Source organism: Erythrolamprus reginae, chromosome 3 (genome assembly GCF_031021105.1).
Source record: "Erythrolamprus reginae isolate rEryReg1 chromosome 3, rEryReg1.hap1, whole genome shotgun sequence".
In the NCBI taxonomy this organism is placed as follows: domain Eukaryota; kingdom Metazoa; phylum Chordata; class Lepidosauria; order Squamata; family Dipsadidae; genus Erythrolamprus; species Erythrolamprus reginae.
The window spans coordinates 144,403,578-144,427,545 of record NC_091952.1 but is presented as its reverse complement, the minus strand read 5'-3'; the positions used below and the strand labels follow the sequence as shown (position 1 = coordinate 144,427,545).

Sequence of the window (23,968 nt, the reverse complement as noted above, 5' to 3'; positions counted from 1 at the left end):
ACTTGCAATAAATGTAAAGTAATCCAATTACTTGAGGAAAAAATAGAAAACCTAGAGAGAAACCTCAAAACCCTGCAGCACCAACATCAAAACAAGAAAGACCAATATACTCCCAACACATCCAACACCACAGAAGAGCACATCAGAACCAACCAACACCCCCTCCCCCGAGGTTGAAAATGACTGGACACACATCACCCAAAGAAGAAAAAAACAAACCATCCCCAAACTCCCACCAACTCCAACCCACCTCCTTCCAACCCCAGTGCCTACAGGTAACAAATATGCAGTACTCCTGGCACAAGAAGATCAACAAACACCTGACAAGGAGCCACCAAGAACCAAGCACAACAATACAACACCATCAAACACAGTCATCATGAAGGCTAGCCCCCCTCTCCCCAACCCAACCAAAAAGAAAAGGAGAGTAGTGGTAATTGACTCAATTCTCAGGGGAACTGAACCTGCCATCTGCAGACCGGACAATCAATCCAGAGAGGTGAGCATCCCTGGAGCCAGAATCTCGGACATAGTGCTAAACCTCACTAAAATCCTAAAACCCACTGATTACTACCCCCTACTAGTGATCCATGCAGGAACAAACAACACAAGGAAAGACATGAACCAAATCACAAAAGACTATGACCACTTGGGCAATATAGTCAAAAAGATAGGGGCACAGGTCGTCTTCTCCTCTATTCTACCCACAAGAGTGTCCTGACAGAGAACGCAAAATCCCACAAATAAACCATTGGCTAAAGAGATGGTGTCGCCAAAACAACTTTGGGTTCCTCGACCATGGTCTACAGTACCTTCAAGAAGGGCTCCTAGCATCAGACAGACTACACCTTACCAGAGCTGGGAAGAACCTCCTTGGAAACCGACTAGCCCAACTTATCAGGAGGGCTTTAAACTACATCTGAGAGGGGCAGGTGACCAAAGTAAGAGACTGAACAATGAACCAAATAAGAAAGGGGTGCAAATTAAGCCCACTAACATTTCAGAGGATAAAAAATGCCCGCCCAGAATCAGACACAAACACCTAAAATGCCTGTACACTAATGCACAAAGCCTGGGAAACAAACAAGATGAGCTAGAAGTACTAATGCATGAGGGCCAATACGATCTAATTGGTATTACAGAAACATGGTGGGATGAATCACATGACTGGAGCACACAGATAAAGGGCTACAATCTCTTCAAGAAAAACAGGTCAAACAAGAAAGGAGGTGGCGTTGCACTATACATAAAAGACCACTACCCCACCACTGAGCTATATCAATCCAAAGAAGATAACCCCCTTGAAACCATATGGGTTAACATAAAAGAAAAAAAGGACAACATTACAATTGGAGTTTACTACAGGCCCCCAAACCAAACAGATACAATGGACAACCACTTTACAACCCAACTATCAGCAATATGCAACAAGCACAGCACAATAATAATGGGGGACTTTAACTACCCCGACATTAACTGGAAAACAAACTCGGCACCAAGTGGAAAGTCTGACAGATTTCTCACCAGCCTCGCCGATAACTTTCTAACTCAAAAAGTGGAAACAGCAACCAGAGGGACTGCAATACTAGACCTAATTTTAACAAACAGGGAAGAAATGATTGAGGGAATAGATGGAGAAGGGACGCTAGGTGAGAGTGACCATACCATCCTAAAATTCAACATTTTGCAATCACTAACTACAACACCCAACTCAACTACAGTCCCAGACTTCAGAAAAGCGGACTTTAACAAGCTAAGAGCGAACCTGAAGAATAAACCCTGAAAGGAACTTCTAAAGAGTAAATCCACAGAGGATTCCTGGGAAGCCCTAAAAAACACTATCATTGAGGCCCAAAACAATTCAATCCCCACGAAAAAGAAAAGCAGAAAAACTAAAATGAAACCAGCATGGCTAAACAAGGACCTTGCAGACAACATAAAAGAAAAAAAAGCCAAATACAACAAATGGAAAGAAGGACTCATAACCAAGATGGAATGTCAGCAAACATCCAGAACCTGCAAGCAAAACATAAGAACAGCAAAAGCTCAACACGAACAGCACCTTGCAACAAAAATTTACGACAACAAAAAAAGCTTCTTCCACCACATAAACAATAAGAAAAAAATCAAGGAAACAGTCACCATACTAAAAAACAAAGATGGTAACAAAATCACCGACAACAGAGACAAAGCACAGCTGCTCAATACCTACTTTACATCAGTCTTCACACATAAAGGAACCACCAACCAACCAACCTACAACCTAACTGCAAATAACAGCCCCAGAACCGAACTCAACACAGACAAAGCTACCATTAGGGACTACTTGAGGGAGCTTAACGAGTACAAATCACCGGGACCTGACGGACTCCACTCTAGAGTCCTTAAAGAACTGGCAGATACCATAGCGGAACCTCTTCTCCTCATCTACCAAAAATCTTGGGCCACTGGAGACCTACCAGAAGACTGGAAACGAGTGGACATAGTTCCCATCCACAAAAAAGGGAAAAAGACGGATCCAAGCAACTACAGACCTATTAGCCTGACTTCAATACCTGGAAAAATACTGGAGAAAATAATAAAAAAACAGCTTTGCCACTACCGGGAAACAAACAAGATAATATCCAACAGCCAACACGGGTTTGTCAGAAACAAATCATGTCAAACCAATCTCATATCCTTTTTCAGCACCATAACCAAATCAGTAGAGCAGCGCAACATGGTGGACCTCATATACTTAGACTTCAGCAAAGCTTTCGACAAAGTCGACCACTATCTCCTAATCAACAAATTAGAAAAAAGCGGAGTAGACTACAACATATGCAGATGGATCAATAGCTGGCTGACCAACCGCACCCAATGAGTTGTCCTCAGCAGTTCCAAATCCACATGGAAGAACGTACTCAGTGGGGTACCACAGAGTTCAGTCCTGGGTCCTGTGCTCTTCAACATTTTCATCAACGACTTGGATGAGGGAATAGAAGGGCAACTGATCAAATTTGCAGATGACACCAAGCTGATGGGGGTAGCCAATACCCTAGAAGGCTCAAATTACAGAAAAACCTAGACAGACTAACACAATGGGCCCACACCAACAAAATGATGTTTAACATTGACAAGAGCAAAGTCCTTCATCTAGGCAGAAAAAACCCTGGAGACACATACAACCTGGGAGAAACCCCTCTTAGCAGTAGCGACTGCGAAAGAGACCTTGGAGTCTTGGTGGACAATCAACTAAACATGAGCCAACAATGTGCAGCAGCAGCTAAAAAAGCCAACACAATCCTAAGCTGCATTAACAGGGGAATACACTCCAAGACCAGGGAAGTCTTAATACCACTCTACTATGCCCTGGTCCGATCACACTTGGAGTACTGTATTCAGTTCTGGTCACCACACTTCAAAAGAGACATTGAAACTCTGGAGAAGGTGCAAAAAAGAGCAACCAAGATGATTAAGGGATTGAAAACCAAGACTTACGAAGAGAGACTGAGGGAACTGGGCATGGATAGCCTAGAGAAAAGGAGGGCCAGAGCAGACATGATAGCAGTCTACAAGTATACGAGGGGCTGTCACAGAGAGGAGGGGATCACTTTATTCTTCAGGGCACCAGAGGGCCGGACGAGGAACAATGGCTGGAAGCTGACCAAGGAGAGATTCAACATGGCGATAAGGAGGAACTTCCTGACGGTCAGAGTGATCAACCAATGGAACAACCTACCTGCTTGGGCGGGGGGTTGAACTCAATGGCCGTCATGGTCCCTTTCAACTCTAACAATAAATAAATCAATCCTATTTCTAGGTATAGCAATAAGCTACAAATAGGTTTCAATTTATAACCATTTGTTAAATGATCTTTTGAATTTACAACAGCACAGGAGTCCTCGGAGAGGGGCAGCATTCAAATCAAATCAAATCAAATCATATCAAATCATAAATAAATAAATAAAGAGTGACATGGCTTTTTATCACACTTTCGACCATGGCCACATAATAAAAATTCAGGCATTTGTCAGCTGGCATGTATTTATGACAATTGTACTGTCCTGGGGTCATGTCATCACCATTTGTAACTTTCCCAACTGGCTTCTGACAAGCAAAGTCAATGGGAAAAACTATTCATTTAATGTGGCAAAAAAGGGTTGCAAAATGGGACAAAACTCATTTAACAACTACTTTGCTAAGTAGAGGAATTTTGGGTTAATTGTGGTTATATATAATTAAGGACTATTGTATATTCCCCCCGCTCCCACCCCCCAATAATATCTGATTCTTGGAAACCACCTGGACAAGTCCCTGCAGTTTTATTGCAAGAGAAATGTAGAATGAAATATAAAAACTGAAGAACCTTGTTTTAAACACTTTCAATTGTATCTATTTAGAATAACAAAATAAAAGTGTTGGAAGGGACCTTAGAGATCTTCTAGTTCCAATACCTTTTTAGACAAATGGTTGTCCAAAATCTCCAGTGATGAAGCATCCACAACTTCTGGAAGTAAGCCGTTCCACTGATTAATTGTTCTCACTTCAAAAAAGTCCTCCTTAATTCTAGGTTGCTTTTCTCCTTGTTTAGTTTTCATCCATTGTTTCTTGCCTTTTCCTTCTGGTGCTTTGAAAAATAGGTTAACCTTCTATTTTTTGTGGTAGATATTGGAACAATGCAATCATTTCACCCCAGTTCTTTTTTTCAGTAGACTTGCCCAATTCCTGCAATTGTTCTGCATTTGTTTTAACTTTCAGCCTTCTTTGATGCTCTCCTTTGATGCTCTTCTCTGATGCTCTTCTCTGCACTCTTTCTAGAGTTTCAACATGTGTTTAGATTGTGGTGAGCAAAACTGGATGCAGTTTTGCAAATGTGAAATAGTATATCTTTAAGCTCAGTCCACATGTATTTGTTGGGATTTCTGGTGTCATATACCTGTATTTGGCTTCTAATAGTAGTAATAGTGGTAGATACATACCCTTATTAGTCTTGCAAGACAAAAAATAAGTAACATGTGGTCTATCCACATCCTGTGCAGCTGATCACAGATTCTGAGGATCAAGAGACAGGTGTGGGTTGGTATCTTAGGCCAGTGTACTTGGCACCAGAGTCTGATAGCGAGGAGGTTGGAGTGGATGTGGGGGTCAGAGGTTGAAAGCCAACCTGGGCCTGTTGCACCTCCAGAGATGCCCATGAGTGATTCAGGAGAAGAGAAAGAGCCTCTTCTTGATACCAGGGTGCACAAAAGTGTCAGAAGACATGAGAGGCTGAGCAGGAGAAGGTCTCTGCATGAATAGGTCTCTAGAACACTTGGGCATGCCTTTTGGCTATTTTGGCTATTTCACTCTGCCAACTCAGAGTGAGTCGTGGTAATGAGAGATTGGAGATCAAAGAGACATATTTGGGTAGTGATTTATTGTTTCAAACTCTAATGAATGGCTGAAACTAAAATGGACTCATTTCTTGCTTTCTGATGCATTATTAAAACATTTAAACCTTCTTGCTGCTGAAATATTAGAATTACATGCTTAAATATTGTCAAATCCATGTGTGTGGACATATTTCTTGGGGGGCTCATTGCTTGGACTGAACAGATTGACTTCCGCCCCAGTCCACACACACACGCAAACACAAACACACACCAAATAGAATCATGGATCAGCTTTGTGACAAGAATCAGCAGATTCGTCAACAGTTAAATACAGTGGCTGGCCAGGTGACTCAACTTCAAGTTTGGGTTGCTTAGCCTGCAGTGGCTCCAAGGAGGAACTGCCCTGTTGCTGTGCCAGATAAATTTAATGGCGATGTAGATATGTCCCTGGCTTTTATTAATAACAATAGAACATACATGCAACATATAACAATGTGCTCAGTGTTTAAGTGTCCACCACCAGGCTACATTCATACCCCTCCACCAAAATGGGGGCATATTTTGTATATACCACTTTAACTCAAGAGAAGTCTGCAATAGTTACATTTTACAAATGAAGGCAAATATACATGTCCCAGGATAATGTTGCAAGATCTAATCTGATCCAATCAGTTCCCTGAGGATGGGATCATGCACGATTCCAAAAGCTTGGAAGAGTAAACCTCTGGTCCTGATGACCTACCCAGATTAGATCTTAGATACGTTTTACTTGTATTGCTTCATTTGGTACAGAAATGTAAATTTAATTATTCCAAATAAAGAGAATAGCAATTTCTTACCCAATCAGAACCTCAATATAACCTTTCATAATATTGTAAAATCACACAATATCCTGTGTGTTTTTACTACATGTTACTACTGCTGCTGTTATTAATGTTGTTGTTGTTGGTGGTGGTGTTACTATTATTTTTTTTATTCATTAAAGATGAAACTCAGTCAACTGAACATTTAATAATGTGTCACAAAAATCATAGATTGTGCTGATGGTTGATACGAGTTGCTGTCAGCGTCCTAGGTATCAACCAATATTCTTCTTATCTAGTACAATGTTCTGAGTAGCACAGCTTTTTGCAGTTCCGCTGGTGTTATTGCAGGAAGCTGCAATTCCTTGACATATTTTGTAAAATTCTTGGACATGGTACCAAGTGTCCTGATGACAATGGGTATCATTGTTACACATTTCATCCATAATTACATAATTTTGATGTAATTGTAATCATCATCATCATCACACAGTCAGATGTTCAGACTGAGTTTGGCATTTTTGTCTACCTATGAAGTGCTTACCAAGGACCCGGGACAGCAGATGTGGATATTTGATGGCGTTACAGATATCATCGCAGGATGGAAGCTGTTCATAGTAAAGCCGCCTTTTGCAATTGACTGATGGTGAATTTGTCAATAATGTTCAAGTGCTGCTCCAGTTGTTTTGGGATTGCACCCAAGGCACCTTTTACTATTGGTACTACCCTTGCTTGCCTTTGCCACAGTCTATTTTGCTGTCTCCAGGCATTGCCAGTCATCATCGTCATCATCATTTTTATTGCTACTGCTATCACCACAAATCTCAGACCAATAAATAATAAGAAATACATTTCAATAATATTTGAGAAGATACTATTTAGAGTTTCAGATTATCAGGAAATCTCAAGACTGTATCTTAGCCGGGCAAGATGATATGCTGGAAGAAGAAACTCATTTTGCATTATTGCCAAGAAAACAGGTCAGACATGTACATGTGCAGCAGTCAGAGGATTTGAACTTAGCCCTTGGAAGCAGTGTTCCCTCTAATTTTTTGGGGATGGGCGGAAAAGTATAGTGTCTGAGCGGCAGTCCCTTTGGGACTGGGCAGCACAGAAATAATAAATAAATAAATAAATAAACAAACAAACAAACAAGCAAACAAGCAAACAAATAAAAAACCCATCCTGTTTTGCCTCAGAGAATTTCAAAATAAAATACTGTACTGTGTGTCTATAACAGTGAGCTCATAATAGGGCAACTCTATCAATATCAAAATGCCACTTAAATAGTTGAGCTAGTTTCAAACTAGATTTTGATTTTCTTTCTCTCTTCCTTACTCCCATTCTTTTTCTTTTTCTTTTCCTTCCTCTCTTTTTTCTGTTTCTCTCTCTTCCTCTCTCTCTCTTTCCCTCTCACTCTTTCCCTCTCGGCTTCTGGGCAGGTTTGGAAAACTCTGAGTTGATGATGATTTTTAAGTGAGCGATTGCTCACTGCTCAGCTTAGAGGGAACTATGCTTGGAAGACTTTGATCATAAATCTACACCAATACTATAAAATAGGTTTGCAATAAACACCCAGGGCAAATCACCAAGAATGGGTGCAATAAAATATTGACCACATCCATGAAAAAAATAGCAACACAGCATTTTGTACTAGCTGAAATCATAGAATTGTCTTCAAGGAAAGTCCCATGCAAAATGACTGATTGTTACTATCTCAATACAAGCTTATGATTTTCCCATGGTCAAAATTTTATCTTAGCACTTGTCTTTTCTTTGGCATGAAAAATCTTCTAATAGTTTCTTAATTGTTATGAACTAATTCCTATGTGCTGAGGATACTATTTTCCCCCTTGTGGGCATTATTCCTCTCTGAATTTGATTAGCCATTGGCTCCCTTGTATGCATCTTTGCTGGTTTTAACCTGCTTTACTGTTTCCTTTCAAATTTATTCGTTTTCTTTTTAACTGTAACTGTCCTGTTTGTATCATTCTTTAAAAAAAACAGTATAGATTTTTAAAAACTAAATGTTGGAAAATACAGTACTGTTTATCATTTCTATGACCAAGGATATTCTGCAGTTTTGGATTGAGCCTCTGGGTGTCACTATTTACCACCGAGGAACAAAAACGTAGGAATGAGCCACTCAATACATTACATTTCTCAATACATTAAAGCACACCAATGCAGGGATCCAACGACAGTGAAACAGAAGCATATTTTGCTTCCAGACCTGGATACAATATATTTTCAACTGGAACTTGATACAGCACAAGAGAACCTCAGCAGTCAGTAAGTACTATCAAAAGAGCTTTTAATCCTGAGTGAATACCACTTATATTGTAGCAAAACAATGAAGAAAACTAAGAGATTATGGAATTATGAACAAAGAATTCTGCAATTCTTTATTGTGATGATTGTTTGGGAAGCAGTTTCTGGGCAGATCCATTATTCTATTCCTGAGGAGATGCCAAAAGGTACTTTTGTGGGAAACATTGCAAAGGATCTGGGAATGGATGGAAAACAACTTTTAGACCATGGACTTCGTGTTGTGATTAATGCAGGTACAATTCAATATTTTATTCTGAATGTCAACCGTGGACATTTAGAAATATCCAAATTAATAGATAGAGAGAAAATATGCAAAGAGACAGAAAAATGCATAATAAAATTCCAGATCCTTGTTGAAAGTAAATTAAAACTTTATGGAATTGAAGTAGAAATCACAGATATAAATGACAATGCTCCTCAATTTCTCGCAAAAGAATGGACAATGAAAATCAGTGAGATGTCAGCATTAAAAGAACAATTTCCTCTACCAAAAGCTCAAGATCCAGACCTGGGGATGAATTCTGTGCAAAACTATCAACTCACTGGTAGTAACCATTTCTCCTTGGAGATGCAAAGAGGTGAAACTGGCACCAGAGCTACTAAACTGGTTTTGGAAAAATCACTGGACAGGGAAGAGCAATCAGTTTATGATTTGATCCTTACAGCTTTTGATGGGGGTGAACCTATGAGGTCTGACACAGTACAGATTCATATCATTGTTCTAGATGCAAATGATAATGTACCAGTTTTCAGCCAATCAATCTATGAAGTAAATCTCAAAGAGAACATGCCCAAAGGATCCACAATAGGTACAATAACAGCTGTTGATATGGATGAAGGAATCAATGGAGAAATAAAATATTCTTTTGAGGAAATAAACAAGAACAATAAAAAAATGTTTATGTTAAATTCGACTTCAGGGGAAATTATCCTTGTGGGGAGTCTTGATTTTGAAACATCATCAACATATGAATTTGAAGTGCAAGCCATGGATGGGGGTGGGCTGAGTGATAGGTCAAAGGTTGTGATTTTGGTTGCAGACCTCAATGATAATGCACCTGAGTTAGCCATCACCTTTGTGATCAACTCAGTACCTGAGAACTCTCCAGCTGGAACTGTCATTGCCATTTTAAATGCCCGAGACAGAGATTCAGGAGACAACGGAGAAGTTAAATGCTCAATTCCCAGCAACCTCCCTTTTCACCTCAAGAAAACAATGGAGAGTTTCTACAGTTTAGAGACAGACAAAGCCCTTGACAGGGAACAATTGCCTACTTACTCTATCACTGTTACAGCACTGGATGATGGGGCACCACCACTCTCTACATCTGTGGTTATTTCACTGCAGGTGTTAGACACAAATGACAACCCTCCACAGTTTCTGGAATCAAAATATACCTCCTACTTTCTAGAAAATAATCCAAAAGGCGCCTCAGCCTTTTCCCTTAAGGCAAATGACCCAGACTGGGAAGAAAATGCCAGAATAACTTACTCCATCATTGATAGCCGAATGCGGGACTCACCCCTCTCCTCCTACCTCTCCATTAATTCTGAGACAGGGACCGTCTATGCCCTAAGCTCCTTGGACTATGAGGAGATTCAAGAGATTCAATTCCAGGTCAAGGCTCAGGATGGCGGATCCCCATCGCTCAGCTCTAATGTCTCAGTGACTCTCTTCATCTTGGACCAGAATGACAATGTGCCAGAGATCCTGTATCCCTCTCCTCCCACTGATGGCTCCACTGGAATAGAGCTGGCCCCTCGCTCTTCTGAGCCAGGTTACCTGGTCACTAAAGTAGTGGCAGTAGATGCAGATTCTGGCCAGAATTCCTGGCTGTCCTATCAGCTGATCAAAGCAACAGAACCAGGGCTCTTCACCGTGGGACTCCACACTGGAGAGATCAGGACTGCTCGGCTTTTTCTGGAGAAAGATGCCCTGAAGCAAATCCTGGTGGTTTTAGTGAAGGACAATGGCCAACCGCCTCTCTCTGCCTCAGTCACTCTGACGGTTGTTCTGGCTGACAGCATCCCTGAAACTCTCTCAGATCTAAGCAGCATCTCAGCTCCTGTAGATCCTCAGTCAGACCTCACATTTTATTTGGTGATTGGTGTGGCGTTTGTCTCCTGCTTGTTTTTTACATTCCTCCTTGTCTTATTGGCCATCAGGTTGTACAGGTGGAAGAATTTGAAATTGTTAGAGTCAGAAAATGTACGTTTTAGTGGTGTCCCAGTGTCACAATTTGTTGGGATGGATGGAGTCCGAGCCTTTCTTCAGTCTTACTGCCACACTATTTCACTCACCAAAGATTCTAGAAAAAGCCACTGCAATTTGCACGAGGAAAACTGTTCAAATACTCTGACCAATCAACCTCTAACCTGTGAGGGTAATGAGCCTATCCTAGCCTGTGGGGATTTAAATTTGAAGAATGATGAGCAAATCTTAGTCAAGGTGAGTTTAATATTTCAGAGAATTATGTGGTTTTTTGATGCTTTAAGCTCTTATTTATCTCAACAGTGATTTCCCATCAGTTTGTTTTCTGTAATGAAGCTTAATACTAGATTTTTTAAAATGTCTGATTTTGTATTCCTTATAAAAATTTGTTTGTTTATCATTTTCTATAATATTGGTCATATGAAATTTCTGAGGAATTCATTTAGATTATTACACACACAGGAGCACTGATGTGAAAATACTGGGTTTTTATAAATGCTTTATATTTTCTTAATACATTTTATCTTTTATATAAAAACATTATCAAAATGATATAGGCATAATATTTCAAGCATTTTATTCTTCTCACTTTTAATTTATTTTTTAGTTTAGTTTAATTTAATTTAATTTTGTAAGGATACATTAAAACAAAAGAAAGAAAATACAGTGGTGTCTCTACTTACTTAATTTGTTCCATGACCAGGTTCTTGAGTAGAAAAGTTTGTAAGAAGAAGCAATTTTTCCCTTACAAATCAATGTAAAAGCAAATAATGTTTGCGATTGGGGAAACCGCAGGAGATTCCTAGAGAGGCCCCATGGAGGCTTCTCCCTGCCTTTCCTGGCCCTATTTCCTCCCAGGAGATTCCTAGAGAGACCCCACAGAGGCTTCTTCTTGCCTTTTCCGGCTCTGTTTCCTCCCAGGAAATTCCTAGGGAGGCCCCACAGAGGCTTCTCCCTGGCTTTTCCGGTAACAGTTTCGGAGGCTTGGGTTTGTAAGTGGAAAATGATTCTTGAGAAGAGGCAAAGAAAATCTTGAACATCCAGTTCTTATCTAGAAAAGTTCATAAGTAGAGGCGTTCTTAGGTAGAGGTATCACTGTACTGTATTTTTTTGGAATAAAAGATGGAAACCCCTCCCCCCCAAAGTGGATGGAAATGTTTGTGCATTTTATATTTTAATAGTTTAAAAATGTTAAATTGGATTTTAATACTGTAATAGTTAATAAAGAAATCTGATTCTTTATTAATTCTGAATGATAAACGATGAGAAAATTTTTAAAAAAATTATGATTGTTGTAAATATTATGGAAGAAGAAAATGCCATAAAAATAACAATTCCCAAATTTATTGGTTTTCTGTAATTTTATTGCACTGCTTCTAGCCTAAAAGAGATATCTAACAAATATAGTTCCAACAAAAATTTAAAATATCCCATGACATCCCTATAGGTTTACTGTAGTACGCTGAAACACTACTGCATATAGTTTGGGAATCATGTATGTAAAGAAATTATATCTCATATATGGCATCCAATTTTTTAAGTTATGTTGCTACTTAGAACACAGGTAAAATCATATTTCCAGAAACTAGCCATTTTAATGTAAAGATATTCCTATATAGTAGGTAATTATATCAGAAGTGAATGTATATGATTTATAGATGCCCATATAAATAGTATCAGTGCACTCAATTTAAAATTGCATCACTTTCTTGACTCAAAGAAATTCCGTATGTTTGCAAGCCATTAAAATAATGATATGGATAGATCTGAAATACAGCTAAGACTATTTTCAAAGTATGGGTTTAACCTACTGGAACATAGGTTTTAATCTATTGGAATAAATAAGTGCCTTTATGTACTACTGCCTCCCCATGCATCCAACAAAGCATGTTATGACTACTTTTGTGTCTACATCAAATTAGTCCTATCATGAGGAATAATATGGACACATTAGGAACATATACTGTAAGTAACATTGTTATACTTGCAATAGAAAAGAGCCCTCCAGAGCCCTCCAGTTTGAGGTAGTCACTACTTTGAGAACTGTGTAGGAATTGGCAGACTGAGTTTTTGTGCACATGCATTTTGCCTTTGTTCTCTTCCCTCTCACTGGCTTCCTACTTAATTAACTGATCAATCAGAACATGGATAAATAATATCTCCTTATTTCCAGGCCAGGAGAATGTCTCAGTTTGCTCAGCTTCTTCCCATGGAAACCTATTTCTCGATGGGCCTGTACTAGTTCAAAAGCAAGCAACTATACTTTTTAAAGAAACAGATTACAGTTTTATTTTGTTCTCCTTTAGACTTATATATCACTTCGTAGTGCTTTTACAGCCCTCTCTAAGCTGCTTACAGAATCAGCATATTGCCCCCAGCAATCTGGATCCACTTCGAAAGGATGGAAGGCTGAATCAATCTTGAGCCGGTGGTGAGATTTGAACTGCTGAACTACAGCTAGCATTTAGCTGAAATAGACTGCAGTGCTGCACTCTAACCACTGCAACACCTCACAGTATTAAATGTTAGTTTAACATTTTCATGTATTTGCTTAAAAACAAAGTTCTTTGGAAGGTACGTTCCATGGAATTTGTTGGCAAAAGCTTGATGGAACTAAAAGGACTAATTACTATTTAATGACTTCAATTAAGTCAGGAGGATTTATTTCAAAGAACAAAGCTTTAAGATGAATGCAGAAATTCAGTATATATCCTCCAACTCACACATTGTACAAAGGTTTCTGGAGCACAAATGCTATGGAAAATGAATAAGAAATAAATAAGTGGAATTTATTGTTGGGATCTAATAGTAGATGTAATAAATAGTAGATTTATAAGTAAGAATTATATGTTTACAGTCATCTAGCTGGTTTATTTGTTTATACAGTAATCTACATCCCAACAACTGATTGATTAATTGTGGGCTTTGACTTTCAAGTGCATATTGTTGCTTATTGAGAATCATAAATCATCTATTCTCTTGACTTTCTTGATGTTCTCCCCATCTTCAACCCTTCAAGAATTAAGAAGGTGAAATCCAGATTGTAACAGTTTCATTTAGTGAAAAGGAATTAGATACCCCAGTTCTATTGGTCAGATAATTAAAACAATGTTTTAAAAAAAGTATACAATTTGTTCAGTTATTAATGTTACAGTTTATTTACTCAAATTTATAAGTCGCCCTTCTCCAGTGTGGCCTACAGAAAAACAAATACAAAATCTTAAAACCCCAAACATTAAAAGAAAGTCATTCATCCAATATTCATCCAAAACCACAACTTACTACCAGCTGGAACAGAGTGTTAACATTCACTGGCCCCACTGACAATGCCACTGACAAATCATTAAATTAGTTACAGCTTGAATAATATTCTATGCTTTTGTAACCAACCCCCCCCCATGGGATTAATTTTTTTAAATTTTTTTATTTAAAATAAAATAAAATTTAAAAAATCAGGAAATGCAGTTCACAGTATAGACACAGTGTGTCACTATAGGACAATAGGAACCTTGGATCAGCCCTCTATTCTTCTGCTACTGTATCCCTGAAGTTGACTAAACAAGTTGCAGCAGAAAGCTTTATTCTAAATGGTGTTCCGGAAAAAATATTTTTCCTCATGAATCAAGACCATTCTTTTCTCCAATATGATTGCTAAATAGTGTGAAATTGGAAACTATTGCACTAAGAAGGAAAAACAAACAAGAAGGACAATGACAATAATGGAAGCAAGCTATATAAAGGGAACAAAGGAATTCAATTTGAGGCAAGTACTTTTTCTGTTCCTATTCTGGGATTTGATCAATTGGGGGATATCTAAGCAGGTTCAGTACTCACTTTCAGAGGAAATGGAAAAAAATTCATTTGTGGGGAACCTTGCTAAAGATTTAGAACTGGATGTTGAACAGTTACCAAAATACAAACTTGCTGTCTCTTCAGAAAAACAATATTTTGCTTTCAATGAGCAAAGTGGTGATCTATATGTGAATGCCAGAATAGACCGGGAAAAAATCTGTGGAAACTCACCTATTTGTATGCTGCAGTTAGAAGTTGTGGCACATAATCCTTTAAATATTTTCCACATAAAAGTGTTCATCCTAGATATTAATGATAATGCCCCATATTTCCGAAAGAAAAATATCAGTCTCAATTTGAGTGAGTCTCATTTGCCAGGAGCTCGATTTGCTCTGGGAAATGCTGAAGATGAGGACATTGGAATCAACACCCTTCAAGATTATCATTTGAGCTCAACCCCGTATTTCAAGCTGGAAGTTCAAGAGAGCAAAGATGGTGGCAAATATGCAGAATTAATTTTGCAAAAGCCATTGGACAGGGAGAAAGAACATACACACCACTTGATTCTTACAGCTTCAGATGGCGGACATCCAGTGAAAACTGGGACTCTTAATATAGAAGTCGATGTTATTGATATAAATGACAATCCACCAGTCTTCTCCCAGGCAACTTACAAAACAAGTCTAAAAGAGAATACACCAAGAGGGACTTCTGTGCTTCAAGTGAAAGCATCTGATAGTGATGAAGGGTCAAACGCTGAGATATCTTATATTTTATGGGAAAATCCAGAAAATATGAATCAGAAATTCATTTTGGATCCCACCGATGGAACAATTTCTCTTAAGGAAAGTGTTGATTTTGAAGAGAGAGGGAGCTATATGATGATAATACAGGCAAGTGATGGAGGTGGACTAGTTGCACATTGCAATGTAGAGATTGAGATTCTTGATGAGAATGACAATGCTCCAGAAGTAATTATTACATCTCTATCCAGCCCCATTCTTGAAGATATTTTACCTGGAGCTGTGGTTGCCCTCATCAAAGTCCATGACAGAGATTCTGGACTTAATGGGGAAGTTACCTGTTACCTAAAGGAAACTGTACCTTTCCAGGTGGTCTCATCATCAGATAATTACTTCAAACTCCTCACATATGCCCCCCTTGACAGAGAAAAAACACCGGTGTATAATCTAACAATCACAGCCACAGACCAAGGCATCCCTGCTCTTTCCACAGATAAAACCATCTCAGTACCAATTTCGGATATCAACGATAATCCTCCAGCATTTGAAAAACCTTCCTATGTTGCCTACATTCTTGAGAACAACCCATCCGGAATGTCTATTTTTCAGGTTAAGGCTTTTGACTCAGATCTGGGTCATAATGCCCAAATCACCTACTCCATTCTTAACAGCAACATCAAGGACCTGCCTCTCTCCTCCTATGTTTCCATTAACTCTGAGACTGGAACTCTCTACGCTCAACGATCTTTTGACTATGAGCAGCTCAAAGACTTCCAGCTGCAAGTGCAAGCCCAGGATGAAGGCTCTCCATCTCTCAATAACAGTGCCACAGTCAAAGTGTGTGTACTGGATCAGAATGATAATACTCCCCAAATTCTGTATCCTTCCCAAACAACTCAGGGCTCATCGTTGTTTGAGATAGTGCCTCGCTCAGCTGATTCAGGTTATTTGGTGACAAAGGTTGTGGCTGTGGATGCTGACTCTGGACACAATGCCTGGCTCTCTTTCCATCTCTTGCAGGCCACAGAGCCCTCGCTCTTCATCGTTGGCTCCCATACGGGAGAGATCCAAACAGCTCGAGCATTACTTGAGAGAGACATTACCAAACAAAGGCTGGTCATCATGGTGAGGGATAACGGACAGCCGCCTCTCTCAGCCACCACTAGTCTCAACCTGGTCTTTGCTCAGAACTTCCAGGAGGCTCTTCCTGAAATGAATGCCCAACCTAATAACTCAGAGGACCAGTCCAAGATCCAGTTTTACTTGGTTCTGACTTTGACTTTGGTATCTTTCCTGTTTCTGGTGGCAGTGATTTTGGCCATTATTATGAAACTTCAAGGGTCAAGGAACCCCGCTTTTTTTCAGTGCTTCATTCCCGATTCTCATTCAAAGACTGGTACTGTATTTCCTCCAAATTATGAAGATGGAACTTTGCCTTATTCTTATCAGATCTGTTTATCCACTGAGTCCAAGAGAAATGAACTGACTTTTCTGCAACCCAATGTCCAAATAGTGGAGAATATTCTTTGCGAAGATAAACCTGATATTTCTGTTATGATCAGTGAAGGTAACATTTTTGATTCTGGAAAGGGCATGGTGAGTTTTATTCATTTTCTTCATAAATTAAGATCAAGCTCTAATATTTGTTTCCATTTTGGTGATACTGTAATATAATTCAAGCAAATAAGATTGATTTATCATTATTTGTTAAATGTTGGATTCATTTCAGACTTCAATGTCTGTTTTGCTTCAGTTTATTCAGGTAATGTTGCATTATTATAGGTACAATTAATAAAAATATATGTAATGAATTATAAATAATGCAAATCAGATGCAAATATTTAGCTAATATTGGTAGTAGTAAGCATTCTGTTTTCCCCAAAATAAGACACCTCCTGATAATAAGCCCAATCCAGCTTTTAAGTGTATGGCAATTAGGCCAAGTACTTCTTTTAGGGTTCAAAAAAATATAAGACAGGGTCTATTGCAACCAGAATAGTTTTCTCAGAAGGTCTGCAGACAGAATGTCCCATAAGTAACCAATAATCTCGGGCAGGCAATAAAAAATCTCATTTTTCTTTATCTTCTTTTCCTTATGGGTCATCAGAAGGCAAATATATTTTTTATTAGCAGCAAAAAAAGTTAATATTTTGAAGAGTTAAAACATTGAAATATTATTCTTGTATTATTCTTGATTGATTGGTTGAAAGTGGATAGATAGATTGAATGTACATCAGGTCTTAGCCACCTAGATAAAATTCCTCCCTGACAATCTGACCTTAGAATATTTATTTATTCATTTGTTCGTTCGTTCGTTCGTTCGTTCGTTCATCCATTCATTCATTCATTTATTCATTTATTTATTTATTTATTTATTAGTTTTGTATGCCGCCCCTCTCGGTAGACTCGGGGTGGCTCACGGCAACAATAAAACAATGTACAACAAATCTAATAATTTAAAAAACACTAAAAATCCCATTATTAAAATCAAACATACACACAACCATACCATGCATAAACTGTATAGGCACGGGGGAGATGTCTCAATTCCCCCATGCCTGACGGCAGTGATGGGTTTTAAGGAGTTTGCGAAAGGCAAGGAGGGGGGGCAGTTCTAATCTCCGGGGGGAGCTGGTTCCAGAGGGTCAGGGCCGCCACAGAGAAGGCTCTTCTCCTGGGTCCCGCCAAACGACATTGTTTAGTTGATGGGACCCGGAGAAGGCCAACTCTGTGGGACCTAACCGGTCGCTGGGATTCGTGCGGCAGAAGGCGGTCCCAGAGATATTCTGGTCCGATGCCATGAAGGGCTTTATAGGTCATAACCAACACTTTGAATTGTGACCGGAAATTGATCGGCAACCAATGCAGACTGCCGAGTGTTGGTGTTACATGGGCATACCTAGGGAAGCCCATGATTGCTCTTGCAGCTGCATTCTGCACGATCTGAAGTTTCCGAACACTTTTCAAAGGTAGCCCCATGTAGAGAGCATTACAGTAGTCGAACCTCGAGGTGATGAGGGCATGAGTGACTGTGAGCAGTGAGTCTCGGTCCAGATAGGGCCGCAACTGGTGCACGATGCGAACCTGGGCAAACGCCCCCCTTGCCACAGCTGAAAGATGTTTCTCTAAAGAGGTTCTCTAATGTGAGCTGTGGATCGAGGATAATTCAGGTCTTTTAATAGTGCACTCATCACCACTATATCTTGACTATATCTCAATACCACTGCATATTAACTGTATCGGAGTCCACTTACCTTGCTGCTGGTTGATCTCGTCTTTTCTTTCCATTCTGTTTTCACGCAGCAATAGAGTTTTCTCTGGAGAGCTAGGTCTTTGCATAATATGTCCAATGTTGGATAATTTAAGCCAGATCATTTGTACCTCTCATTAAAAACTCTGGATTGATTTGACCAATTTAGTAAGAGTAAATAAAAGGCCTTTGACCTTTGCACAAATGATTAAGAGAAGTTCTGTACCCATTCCGTATTTATCAGAGTGCTACTGTTGCTCTAAAATATCAAAATTGAGTAGGAGATCTGTTGTAATCATAGTAATGAGGCTGGTGAGGATGAATTATCAAAAGATAAAACCATTTTATTTGTTCTTGGGTTTTATTTGTTCTCCACCAAACCATAAATTCCATAATTTTAAAAGACAAATCTATGCCTGAGTTTGCAAGCTTTTGGTTATCAACAAGATTTTCATTAGTTTTCATTTATTTTTTTTACTAAAATATGGGAATAATGTCTAAGAATGAGTTACAATATATACAGATAATTCTTGACCTATGACACAATTGGAACCAGAATCTCAATCGTTGAGCAAAATGATCTTTAAGCAAGATCCCCATGTAACTGCTTCACTCAAACACTGCAATCCCAGCACTTGTAATTGCAATCTTATAGGTCATTTAACAGAAGCTGTCCCTGGTAAGAAGTGAAGGGTATCTTAAGGGGAGTGGGAGACCATGGGATGTCTGCTCAGGAGCTAAACATCCTCCATACTAAAATCCAAGCAGGATTTTCAGCACCTGGGTAGACACCAGTGCATGGTTTGTGCAAGGTCTCTCCTACCTACCTGAGGCGTCCCACACTTCTTACCTTAACCTGTTGCCTCTCCACTCTCTGCTTAGATTTTGGCTCCCTCTTGTTTTGGGGTGAAAAACTCTGGCTGAAAGAGCTGCCTGCTAAATGAGTTCTATTTTCTACCATTCACAAGCACAGTTTTTTTCCCAAATGACATCACTCTGCTAAACAAATAATTCTCTCAACACTGTCAAACTATTTACTAAGTCTGCACTACTATTACTACTACTTTTTTTCTCATCATCATTCCTATCGCCCATTTCCTCCCACTTATGACTGTATGACTGTAACTTGTTGCTTGTATTCTTAAGATTTTTATTAATATTGATTGTTTCCTCATTGTTTTTTGACCTGTTACGTCCAGGCAAATAGCTGGGCATTGCCGGGTGTTTCCTCATTCCTGTGGAAAAGCCCAGAGTGATGATTGGCTGGTTTGGCCTGGCAGCGGGAGATACAAATAACTGTCATGTGTGGCCAACCTAAGCCTACTTCCAGATCAGAGCCCCAGCTGCCTAGGTTGGTTGTTTTAGTTGTATCTGAATAAAGGTTGTTTTAGGATCCTTGCTCAATTCTTGTGAGGACAAAACACTGGCAATGAAGGATAGCCTTGTTCCCATGCCGCTTCCATGAAGACCACTGCTGAGGAAATTGCTGAAGCCTCTGGATCACCATTGAAGAGGAGGAAATGTTGCCGCTGAAGTAGCCACTGTTGCTGCCGCCACAGAGAGCTGCTGTCATCAGACCGATCGCCGAAGAAGCCACTGAAGCCACTGCCGTTGCTGAGGAAGCCGCCACTGCTGCCGAAACCATTATTGTCACTGAGGAAGCTACCATTACTGTTAAGGAGACTGCCAGCACTGGAGAGACTGGTGACTATGTTTGCCCTATTCTCTTTTTTTCTTTGTCTCAATGGCCTATTTTTTCCCCTGCTTGCCTTCCCCGTGTGCCTGGTCCGGGATCCATATTGATTTAGCTGGCCCTTTTCACGGTCACCAGTTTATGGTATTTGTAGATGCCTATTCTGGATGGGTTGAGATAGATGTCCTAAGGTCCACCACCTCCAAGTGTATTATTAATACCTTGTCAAGGTATTTTGCAACCCATGGGTTGCCTGACACATCAGTGAGTGACAATGGCCCACAGTTGATGTCCTCCCAATTCCAATTATTTTCTGCATCACAGGGAACCAGGCAAGTATTAACGGTCCCTTGGCATCCTAGCAGTAACGGCCAGGTGGAAAGGGCAATGGGGTCGGCCAAAGAGGCCCTGGGCCATTTAAGGGGGGCAGATTGGCAGGGGAAAATAAATGTCTATCTGCTTGCTCAACACTCAACCCCCTGTCCTAGTACAAACAGAACCCCTGCAGAGATTCTTATGGGTCAGTGTATCTGTACAAAGTTGGATCGCATTCATCTTACATATGCCCCTAGTACCAAAAGGGACAGCTCCAGTCCTGTGTGAGGGTTTTCTCTGGGAGACCCAGTTTATACCCAGAATTACAGGGGAGGAGACCTGCATTGGGAACAGGCCTGGATTTCCGAGATAACTGGAACTTGTTCTTACATGGTCCAGTTAAGTGATGGATGGTCATGGTGCCAGCACGTGGACCAATTGCACCGCCGGATAGTTGACTCAGCCATACCAATGCTCAATACACCATCCATTTCAATTCTGGAGATGGTACTGTTGCCATCCAGTAACCAGTAGTTTCTGAACCTAGGCTGGCTCCTCAACCTTCACCTCACAAAACAGAAACAGTAGAAGAAGGCAGTCCTTCTACAGAACCATCTTGGGAAAACTGTCATCAACCAATGGCCAATTAAATCTTAATGCCCTGCAAAGAACCTATACCATCACAAACACCTGAACTTCGCCACTCCACTCAGTTGGTTGCATAGGCATCCCAAGTATCTAAAGGACTATGTGTGTTCAAATCAGGTGGGGAAGGGTGTTGTGTCCCAGAAAATAGCTGGTTGTGGCCAAGCATTTCCTCATTCCAGTGGGAAGCCTGGGTGGTGATTGGTTGTCTTGGCCTTGCAGTGGGAGATACAAATACCTGTCAGGCATGGCTAGCCTAAGCCTACTTCCGGATCAGAGCCCCAGCTGCCTATGTTAGTTGTTTTAGTTGTATCTGAATAAAGGTTGTTTTAGGATCCTTGGGTCTCTGCTGAATTCTTGTGAGGACAAAACATGACCCCTATGACAATCATTAAGTGTTGTACCTCATGGTTCTTGACAAATGTATATTTTCTTTTATGTACACTGAGATTATATGTACCAAAGACAATTTCCTGGTGTGTCCAATCACATGTGGCCAATAAAGAATTCTATTCTATTCTATTCTATTCTATTCTACTCTACTCTACTCTACTCTACTCTATTCATTCTAGTAGAAAGAACTCTGGCAGCATGCAGGTATAGAGATTTGAGCACTGTTTCTGCACCCCGCCAAAGGACTCCAGTTCCTCTATATGTTAAAATCTTCAATATTTGAACTCCATTTCTATACCCTGTTAAAGGACTCCATTTCTACATTTTATCAAAGAACTTCACTTGGCAGGTAGCTCTTTCAGCAAGCACCAAAGGTATGAGTGTGTTCTCTTAGCATGTGGTGGCAGCTTGTAATCTTCCCTGCTGGCTCCCTCTTTGACTTTCTAGGGAAGCTGACAGAAAAGATTGCAAATGGTGAGCACATGATCATGGAGCAACTGGTTGTAAATACAGTCAACACACAGATTGTGTTCATGTGACTGTAGCCGTAATGGTGCAACATTAACATAGACATTGCTTTGAGCATACTGTGTTAGAGATTATAGCTTTGATTTTTTATTTCCATTTTATTTTGACTTCCGCAAAATAAAAGATAAATGGTAAAACAGCAAGATAACTGATGTTAAAATAGTGATGAGGTAACCATTATATATCCAGTAAGTAATTGAAAAGGGCTCAATGGATTACTGTAACTGGAAGGCAAATTAGCAGGAGGGCTGTTCCTCATCACTACCTGGTCTTCAGTCAATCAGCATGTGAAATACAGAAATGGATTGTATCTTTTGCCACATCAATGGAGTGGAATGGAATTTGCCAGCATTCAAGAAAATTAGGAAGGGGCACAGTTTTCATTGAACGTAGTACAGAGTGCTAGAGTTACATAAGAAAAAGAATTCAAGGATTTTAAAGATAGTTAACTTGTATCATGATTTATGAAAAATGGTAGACAATGATAGATAAATTATATTGTTGAAGGACCTGAAAGTTAAGAACATAAGAAGAGCCCTGCTGAATCAGGCCAAAGCCCATCGAGACCAGCATTCTGTGTCACACAGTGGCCCACCAATTGTCCATGGGGATCTTGAGCAGAAAGAGAAGGCAAAACCCTCCCTTTCCCCTGACCCCCAACAAATGGTACTCAAGGGAATCCTGCCTGCCTCAACCAACATAGAGGCAGCACATGGACATCCATTTCAATAACCACAAATACACTTGGCATCCGTGAATCTGTCTAATCCTGCCTTGAAGCTATCAATGCTGACAGCTGTCACCACCTCTTCTGGAAGTGAATTCCATAAACCAACGACCCTCTGAGTGAAGAAATATTTCCCTTTATTTGTCTTCACTTTCTTACCTATGAGCTTTAGAGAGTGCCCCCTCGTCCTAGTATTGTGTGATAGAGAAAATATTTTTTCTCTATCCACCTTTTCTATCACATGCATGATTTTATACACTTTGATCAAGTCACCCCTTAAACGCTGTCTTTCAAGGCTGAAGAGACCAGGGCGTTGCAACCTGCTATCATAAGGGAGGTGCTTCATTTCCTTGATCATTTTTGTTGCCCTTTTTTGCGCCTTTTCCAGTTCCATTTTATCCTTCTTGAGGTGCGGTGACCAGAACTGTACACAGTACTCCAAGTGTGGTCTCACCATCGATTTGTACAAAGGCAATACAACACCGACTTATTTTCGATTCCCTTCCTAATCATGCCAAGCATGGAATTTGCTTCTTTTTTTTACTGCTGCTGCACACTGGGTTGGCATCTTCGTTGAGCTATTCACCAAAACCCCAAGATCCCTTTCAAGTTGTCAAGTTCAGGAAAAACATTAAGGAAGAATTAGGAAAGAAAAAAATATCATTTGATAAGTATCCATCAGTGTTCATTTTGTAAACAGATGTAGATTGCTCAGTCTGAAAAATATAACATAGAAAAATGTTCAATAACGCCCTAGCTTATAATTTTTCTCCATTATATTATAGAATATAGCACCATTAGAATTGTTATAAAATGTTCTTAATAACTTGAAGAAATGTATTTACCTCATTTATCTCATGCAAAATCAATCTACCACCAATTTCCAAAGAGGAAAAGTTAAACTTTATGGAATAAAAGTATTAAATACCAGTTCACCTCTGTTGGATATGCTAGTGCTTCAGTTAGCATTACTGCCACAGAACTGGCCTTTCATCCACCCCCACCCTACCCGCACCCACTTTGTCTTGCCTACGGATTCCATAGAACCTAAATGGACAAACTCAAGAACAATTTATCCATCCAAGTCACCAAGATATGGCCAGTGTATTTTGCAACTCTCCTTATTGCAGGTAATGGGAAAGTGGGAGTAGGGTCTCATTTGCAATATATTGTATTAACTCA

General features: G+C 39.8%; 2 protein-coding genes across 2 annotated transcripts; both read left to right on the top strand.

Annotated features, from left to right (window-relative positions):
* Nucleotides 1-8,510: 8,510 nt before the first annotated feature.
* On the top strand, nucleotides 8,511-11,006 carry LOC139165402 (protocadherin gamma-A6-like). Its single transcript, XM_070748586.1, has one exon. The coding sequence runs from the start codon at nucleotides 8,511-8,513 to the stop codon at nucleotides 11,004-11,006; it is 2,496 nt and encodes an 831-aa protein (XP_070604687.1).
* Nucleotides 11,007-14,410: 3,404 nt separating this feature from the next.
* Nucleotides 14,411-18,414, top strand: LOC139165401 (protocadherin gamma-B5-like). The gene is made up of 2 exons (XM_070748585.1): nucleotides 14,411-16,701; nucleotides 18,369-18,414. The coding sequence occupies exons 1-2, from the start codon at nucleotides 14,411-14,413 to the stop codon at nucleotides 18,412-18,414; spliced, it is 2,337 nt and encodes a 778-aa protein (XP_070604686.1).
* The last annotated feature ends 5,554 nt before the right edge of the window (nucleotides 18,415-23,968 follow it).